At 34.0% G+C, this 8,950-nt stretch overlaps 1 protein-coding gene across 2 annotated transcripts; it reads right to left on the reverse strand.

Moving 5' to 3' along the window:
- Positions 1 to 2,961: 2,961 nt before the first annotated feature.
- Positions 2,962 to 8,182, reverse strand: LOC141692043 (uncharacterized). Of its 2 annotated transcripts, none has more exons than XM_074496787.1 (4): positions 7,368 to 8,182; positions 4,819 to 5,058; positions 4,073 to 4,617; positions 2,962 to 3,823 (listed from the first exon to the last, which is right to left on the reverse strand). In XM_074496787.1, exons 1-4 carry the CDS (start codon positions 7,993 to 7,995, stop codon positions 3,143 to 3,145), a joined length of 2,094 nt encoding a protein of 697 aa, XP_074352888.1. In that variant the 5' UTR covers positions 7,996 to 8,182; the 3' UTR covers positions 2,962 to 3,142. The 2 variants fall into 2 exon arrangements, with proteins under 2 accessions (XP_074352888.1, XP_074352887.1); XM_074496786.1 differs by having other exon boundaries at positions 4,819 to 5,190.
- Between the last annotated feature and the right edge of the window lie 768 nt (positions 8,183 to 8,950).

The following is an 8,950-nucleotide window of genomic DNA, read 5'->3' on the forward strand; positions in this document are numbered from 1 at the left end:
ATTTTTTCGTGAGATGACTAAATACGTCGAAATCGACTGCCACTTCATCAGAGAGAAAATAAATTCTGGACTCATCAACTCTCACTATGTGCCTTCTCACTCCCAGCTAGCAGACATTATGACAAAGACACTTCCAGTGAAGCAACACAGCAAGCTACTTACCAAACTTGGAGCATCAGGTCCACCTTCTACTCCGCTTGAAGGGGAGTAATAACAGCTCATCACAACAATCACCTATGGCATTGCCACCTTTTTTGTCTTGTTCTACTTTCTTATCTCATTCATTAGCATTGTCAGCTATGTAATAAAGGGTGTATTAGACATTTCATATAAGCGTAAGTAGATGCTCTTCCTCTCTATCATTTTGGCATATAATGTGAATGACCGGGATATAATAGATCTCGATGATTTTTATGTTTGTGTGTAGAAAGCTGGGATAGAGTCTTCTCTATTCAAGAACCTTCTTTCTGTCATCTTTATTCTCAGCATTTAAATATTGTCAATACATTAATATAAGGTGTTATTTTATCGCGAAATAATTATTTTTTTTGCCAAATTTAAAGCAGATTTCATTAATTACTTGAAAAAGACTAAATTAGGACAAATCTCCAACATATCATACGACCAGCTTGAAAAATAAATAGAGCTAAATAATTACCCGTTTTGTTTCCGGATTGCTTAACAAATTGAAAACAAATATTCTGAAAATTAAAAATGAAGATAATGGTTTCCCGGACAATCCAACATGCATCTCCCCCAAAAACAGTAACTTCACAATTGACCCTCACATTAATTCGATTGATAGTGCAATGTTTAGATGACTCAGTTGCAACAACTGAGTTTAGAGGCCTCATGTTATGAACAAATATTTTTTATAAGAGGTGAACACATGTGATTTTTACCACCGTCTCAAACGCACCCTAGCTATCTACCTGCCGGATACAAGCTATAGACTTGCCGAAAGTGTTGTTGATGCAAGATATCCGGATCTTCCAATATACCATCAAATTCATTATCAACACAACCACCACATCGCATAAAATGAGACACATCGCATAAAGCGAGACAATCAAACACACAAATAATAACTTAAATAGAACAATACGAAAAAAACCCAAAATTCAAAAATCTCGTAATAACACCAAATTGTAATATGCTGTTAGAACAGAGATTTTAAATCCAAAAACTGAATTTTATTATAAAATCCAAGCTCTTACCTTAGTAGATCTGAAAACTAAAGTGAAGAACCGTAATGAATTTTTCGAGTTTTGTGAAACAAATATGAATTTTATTGAAGAAAAAGTAAATAAAAGAAGGAGATGAAGAAGATGAATATGGAAATCGAGATGGGCAGAGAGGGTGAAAAAGAAGGTAGGGCGGCTAGGGTTAGGTGAAGGTATGGCGGCCGACTCTCCTGCGAGAGAGAAAAGATTTCCAAGTTATACCAAATACAGATTTTTTAACGTGAAATAAATAAATAATGGTACATGATACAAGAAACATACTAGTTGATGATTTAATTACTTGCACATAATAAACATAAATAATTACTTTAATTATTTAATCGAGTCGATAAGTCATTGTCCAGCTATTAATCGACCAAATTGAAATGTCACTGTTGAAACTATTGAAATAGTCACCCTAAATGGACTTGGCCTGGTGCATTAAACAAGGTGTTAATTTTACGACAAACAAGGTGTAATGGAACATGATACAAGAAACATACCACTGCTTGACGATCATTGCACTTAGTGAGGTAAGCTCTGTCTTGTGTGAAGAGTTGTAATTGATCAACAAAATCTCCTTTATGGATTATCTTGTCTTTGTCCCAATCACATCCGCCCTGTAATTCCTGTTCTCTAATCGCTTGGTAACACATACTTGTAGGTTTTTCAGTAGATTTATGTACCGAAGCTCCATTTGTTTGAAAACTAAAGGAGCTGAAGCGGTGAAATGAATCGACCTGAGTTGTTGGTTTTGCTATTGGAATATATAACAATAATTTTTATGATCGTTTTAGTTAGTTGCCCCAAATCTAAAGACACTTCTACGGCCTATCAATCTTACCTGTATTTATTGATGGTTACAGAACCTTAAAACCAAAATAATAGTGTTTGGATTATCAATTTAGTGATGTTAATGTGAACCCCGTTCCTTCTTGACGGGTAAATTAAACCCACCATATCCTTTGATTTTCCATTTCATTCCTATTACCATTAATCTCATTCCCATACCTCCATTCTCATTTCTAATTCTCATTACCCTGGTGCATCGAAACGTCCCCTTATTTTTAAAATTTTTAGCTAAGAGTTTTGATATGTAATCTAATGGTATTATCTATAATTTTGATTATATAAAATATATTTAAAGGGTTTGTTGATAGTCAACGAAAAAATGGCTGTTAAATATACTAAGGGCATAGAAGGTTAGAGTAGGTTAGAGTGTTAAAAATTTTACATTTGGAGATGCTCTCACTAGATTCATTTTCACCCTCAACAACGATAACCGTTTCTCTGTTTCACTTAGCTAAGGCGTACCCTACTGAACGGGTCCTTGTTAACCCTCCCTAATTGCCAAAACATAAACATGGTTATAAAAGGTACCTAACTAATAAACATAAATATGGTCACACATATCATAATTTGAACTAGGGCATAATTAACCAGCTAGACAATCAAACTTCATTAATCACAAGCCAACTGAAGATAGTATGTGCCTGTTCTTTGGCTTAGAAGGCAGAAAAATATCACAGTTTGACGCTGTTTACTTTTAAGTGATTAATGTACCTAATACATTTATGAAGAATAGGCACTTATTTTATCTATTTGTTTCAGCAGAGAGTAATTAGCTATTATGATCTTAATCCTTCAAGTGAGAGTTTCCCTTGCAAATTTCATCAAGCCTAACTCCCAACTTAAAATTTTAAGATTAAGGCTTCTTGGTTTGCTGAAATCAAAAGAGTGCAGATAAGCAGGTTCAAGTGTAAAGAAACATGCAAAGGGAAAGATTTACATACTCTGTTGACACAGACATTGTAAGTGTATATGATTCTTACAATGTCGTGAAAATAGATTGAACATCGCATCACAAGAAAATGAAAATACACCAAACAGGTCAATATAACAATGGGAGATCTCACACTTCACACTTCATGCATCATTTCTTGTTTACGATCATATTTCCACTTGATCAATAGACCAATAACCACGAGAAGGAAGAAAAAGCAAGAGATGACAATGACAGTATAGGCCAGGGCTCGTGAGTGGGATAACACTACATATGTTCCAGTAATAAAAGTCAACATCATGGCAATAACTGAAACAATGTTGAGGACAGTTGATGCATCATTGAGTTTTGAAACACTGCGGGGATCTTCATACATAGATGCAATGAAGTATAGAAACAAAGAAGATGTCGATAGAAGCAGAGCTAACGCATCTGACACCATAAATGCAATGAAAGATTTCTTTTCGGAAAGTATTACCATTCCTTTCAGGTCTCCATCTTGATTGTATCCTCCTGGCATTGTAAATCCCACTGTAAAAGTTACAGTAGTTATGAGTGCCGTGACTATTATCTGAGTGTTGGTCCTTTGCCTGTACCGATCAAGCTCATCCTTCATCTGTATCAGATTTTCTTTCATCAACAATTTCTTGGCTTTCTTAAATTCATTGTCCTTTGTAGTCCTTTTACTAGGGGGAACTAAACTTTCCAGCATTTTCGATTTCTTCTCCATGCTTCCTCGCCAAAACCTGAAGTACTGCCAAATAATTTTGGGGTGCTGATCCGCTTGGAAATCATCAAGTGCTTTCTTAATTTTAACCTATAAATGGAAGGAAGTAGATTAATTAGATATCAAATACTCACTATCTTGGTTTGAAAACATATAATATGTAGATAATCAGAGGAAAAAAACTTACATTATAGGTTACTTAAAATCAATATCATGAGTTTGTCCAAATAATTCTAATAATTTCTTGCTTAAATATTTTGTTTTCTGAAAGAGAGATGGAATCAGATACTTGATTAGGTGAAGATAAGAATGAAACTATTGATTGATTTTAATACGTACCTGATCGGCAATAATTTGGTCTTTGAAATATAACATGTCGAAAGAGGTCCAATATTGTCCGTTTTTAACCATCCTATCAATCTCCTTATGTTTTATTAGTTCCGGAACAAAACAACCATCACGGATAAGCAGATGAAGTGGTGTATCGCCATTGACGTCCTGCTGATTTAGCATCTTGTCAATATGTTCTTCTGGACACTTCTTTATAATGTGCACTATCATCTCTTTTTTGCTTGAAAGTACAGCCAAGTGCAGTATATTTTGATGAGTAATGCTATCAGCAGCAACATATAAGTCAGCCGGTAATAATTCCATAAGTTTAATCAACGTACAAGTGTATCCTTCTTTAGCTGCCACATGAAGTGGTGTTGGTACCCACCATATTTGGTTGGCAGATAGGTATTCTTGGGGTTTATATCCAATATGTGTTGCTTCAAGTATTGAATAAAAATCGTAATATGCGGCATAGTGTAGTGGCGTCCAATATTCAGAATCAGCCTTGCTTACAATCTCGTCGTCTTGTCTCAACAGTCTAAATACAGATTCTGCCAGAAAATTCAAATTTTTCCACATAATAATTTGTCATTATATAGTTAGTAAGATTTCGAACCCTACTGCGTAGTAGTTTTCTTCACTCCTACAGATAGGATATAATTCTTTTAATACATTAGTCAAAATCTAAAAACTTAATTTGTTTCCTCAAAAATATACTTCAACATTAATTAAGATCCATACAAGTTGGGTACCTTCATCGCGCTTTATAATAGCAGCATGCAGATCTGTTTGACCTGGATGTTTGATATCCCTTCGAGCTTCGTAACCTTTGGCGATGATCTGGTTGACTATATATGTAAACCCCTTTTCCAGCTTTTGGGCAGCTGGGGAGATTAAATACTTGAGATCTTTAATTTTTCTCACACGTCCATTTTGATAGGCCGGATCCTCAGCAAATATTGTCTCCACCGCCTCCCACTGATGTTCTCGAACTGATAGATTTAAGGCATTGTCATAGTTTCGATCAGTTATGTCAAATATTGCTTCATAACCGGAATATGACATTTCCTTATCTATTTTGCGCTCTCTTACTAACATGCTAGTCACATATCCACGTTTTTGTTCTGCAAGTGAAGTGCATGAGTTGATGATACAAATTGACAACATTAAATGGCCTGTGTCAGTACGTAGCTAATAATGACAAAAATTGATTCCAACTCTGTTGAATGATACTTCATTAATTAGTGATGACTAGTAATATAAAGTTGACCGTGATGACTGCAATACAAGAAAAAGGATGACTCATCAGCAATGTTTGTTATAACAGAATATTCTTGAGCGGGTTAAATCACAAGTTGTACAGTCACTCACAAGTTGATTAAATCATAAAAGGATAGAAAATTGGTGGAAATTGAATGATGGATTTGAGATCATAAGAGGTTATGAATTCACTTTCTTCAATGATAAGTTGTGGTCTCAAAATTCTTATTCTCGAACTTTTAATGACAACACAGGAAGGTTTAATATATATTTTTGTGAGCATTGCAAAACTCATGGCCATACTGTTCAAATATGCTTTAAACTTCATGATTTTTCACCCAATTTCAAGGCTGAAAGGAAGAAAATGATAACTTAATAACTTGTAATGTGTACAACGAAGATTGTGATAGTTGAGAGTTGGAATTGGTGAAAGGAAAATTGAAGGATTTACCCAAGCACAATATGCTCAGTTGCTTGTGACTGAGTAATTAAAGTCAAGAGTGATGAGTTGAATACTTCTGGAAATACTAGAGCTGCTTATGTCACATGTAAACTCTCTGTCTTACTTGTTCTGCAAATGGTAAGCAGAGAGTTGACAATGCTGCTACAACTTATATGCTATGATCTAGGTTTACATTCTAATTACATGGATATAGAGGACAATAATAATTTCATTACTATACTATATGAGAAACAAGTGTTAGAATAAAAAAAAGGGGGAATGCCGAGATTAAAGACGCTATTTTACCAACATATGTATTATTTGTCCCTGATTTCAAATTTAACTTGAAAGCCTTTGTACTATATGACTATATGAAGAGTCAATTGTTGATAGACATAACTTGCATTCAGTAGCTGTTGCATCACAAAAAGACTTGACATATCAGAATAAATTAAACGGTGACACTTGAGGATGGGGGGCATCTACCAATTTCAATGCTACAACATCTTAAAAATTTGTTTAATGTGCATTAGACAATATATGTCAAGTATGTCCATATGCTACAAAAAGTAGAATGTCTTTCCCCATAGTTCAATTAAGATAACAAAATCTCTCTTTTCTGGATGTACAGGGTCTTTACAAGAAATTAACCTATAATGAGAACATATTTTTCTTTATGTGGATGATTTTTTAAGAATGACTTGGGCATTCTTGTTACAATTCAAGTCTAAGGTGGTACAGGGTTTTTTAAGGATTTTGTATGGTTATAATTGAGAATAATATAAGGATTTTGTATGTCATGAGTTTTGTTAAGGCCAATTACAACTTTTCTATTAGTCTAAGGCTATTCAATATCAAAGTAGTTGTTTTACTACACTTCTAACAGAATGGAGTCGTTGACAAAAATCTACAAGAGCATTATTTTTTAAATCCAAAGTCCCAGTACAATTTTGGAGAGAGTGTGCGTTACGTGCTACACAAAAATAAGATTTGGTCACTATTTTATAAATATAAAACTCCAGCCACAAAAATTTTAAATGAGGTTAAATCTGGCCACAATTTTGTAACTTAATCAATTTTGTCTTAATATTTTAATTTTGATTTAGGTTACCCACATATTTATAAATTTCAATTCTCTGCATATACGAATTTAAAATTTTGAATACCGGCCTTATTTAGCACCAATGAGAAAAAATTACAAAAATAGCTGATTTTTGAAAAAATTTAACAAAAATAGTCATTCTGAAAAAAGTGGCCAATTTGGCCGATTGAATACTCCACTGTCAGTTGGGTATCCCAATTTATATAAAATACTCCACTGGTAGTTGGATATTTCATATATGGGATACTCCAGTGCCAGTTGGGTATGTTATATAAAGTAAATATTTCACTGACAGTTGGGTATCCCATCGGTCAAAGTTGGTCAACTTTTTATATAAAATAAATATTTCACTGACAGTTGGGTATCCCATCGGTCAAAGTTGGTCAACTTTTCAGAAATTGGTTATTTTTGTCAATTTTATATAAAAATAGGCTAAATTTGTCTTTCACCCAAGTAATAATATACCGTAAGGATACATAATAGCATAAACCGCATACCTGGGCGAAATTTGATGATAGCAGCATGTAAAGCAGGTGTAAAAGCATCAGGACCCTCTAAAGGTACACGACCTTTCCAGCATTCGCACATTACGCACACTGCCCATTCATGCCCCAACTTGACCGCCAGGTAGACCGGAGTTTCACCCAAATAATTTCTTAGATCGTGTCCATAACGTGGAGGGCTGGCCGATACTAACATCTTACCAATGCGCCAATCATCATTGGTGAGTACTAGGTGTAACGCTGTTTCCTTATAGCGATTAGGATGCCAAATGAAATCATCTAACAAACTTATTGGATGCGAGGGATGAATATCATTAGCTGAAGCGGAACCCAAAGCCAATAGTCTAGCTGCACTAATCAGGACCTCAACCACGTCTCGGTGTTTCCGTCTGGCGCCAAGGTGGAGTGCAGTTTCTTCATCACCATTCACCTTGAACAAAATATCTTCGTTTGCAAGCTTACTCTTAATAAATTCAATATTGTGTTCACTATACACGGTTACGGTGTGATGGATAGCTTCATAGTTAAGCTCTATATCACCAGCTAGCTTCTCCCAATCAACTATAGCATTGCTATCTCCGGCAGTAGCAGCAGCATACCTTGATTCACCGTCGTCATCCATAATTATATTATTTTACAAGGACTAGATGAATGGATCCACTCACTCTAATAATCGAACATCCCGCTTTTCATTAATTGTGTGTCTTTATGTTTTTTTATGTACACACACAGGGTTGCTGATCATAATGTCATTTTTGTTTCACTGTTTGACCCTTAAAACCACATCCGTCCACAACCTATTAATTTAAAACATCTTATCCAAAACAACTATACGCCAAGATAAGTCTGGTCATGCACTTTAAAATTCTTATAAATACTACTCCCTTCCTCCGCCCCTTAAAATATTATGTTGAACACGTTTGTCATTGTAATATTTTTAATTTTGTAATAATATTAAATACTATAAAAACTTTATTATATTAAAATACTCATAAATACTAATCCAAATAAGATCACTCATCACTATATTTGATCTAAATAAATTAGACGTAAATTAGTAATCAATCGCTTACCATGAACAGTGTAAAAAGTCACAATGGAAAACATAATATGGTATGGAGGGAGTATTAATTTTGGCCGCTATGGTTGGGGTTTGTAAAATATTTTTTTATTTATTTTTTTGTAAATATTATTTTATTTAATTTTTAATTCAAATAATAAATTATTTTAATAAGATATTGAAAACTAATTTTGATTGACATACTGTAATAATGTATTTCTATTGAACCAAAATTTTGATACGAATATTTTTAGGCATCGTCTTCGTGATCCCTCCACTTCAAATTAAACATGCATGGATTTAAAATTTTAAAACTTCCAATTCTAATGGATAGTGTTTTTGGAAATTTGACGAAGTATTAGAAAGTACTTTCCTGTATGTCTGATCTTGCCTGGAAGGAAAACTGAGCTATAAATCTTAACCGAATAATGGTGCATTCTAATTTGAATATTTCAAACTTACAATTTAAATAATCTTCTCCAGAACTTGGTTCCACTACTTGACAAATGGGAAAATA

The sequence above is a fragment of the Apium graveolens genome, chromosome 10 (assembly GCF_009905375.1).
Source record: "Apium graveolens cultivar Ventura chromosome 10, ASM990537v1, whole genome shotgun sequence".
Taxonomy (NCBI): Eukaryota; Viridiplantae; Streptophyta; class Magnoliopsida; order Apiales; family Apiaceae; genus Apium; species Apium graveolens.

Bases quoted from the DNA above. Each gene is read 5' to 3' on its own strand.
- LOC141692043 (XM_074496786.1), bottom strand. From the start codon at position 7,995: ATGGATGACGACGGTGAATCAAGGTATGCTGCTGCTACTGCCGGAGAT. The intron at 5,191-7,367 runs GTATGCGGTTTA...CTTCACTTGCAG, and splicing joins TATCATCAAATTTCGCCCAG to AACAAAAACGTGGATATGTG. The intron at 4,618-4,818 runs GTACCCAACTTG...ATTTTCTGGCAG, and splicing joins TATTATAAAGCGCGATGAAG to AATCTGTATTTAGACTGTTG.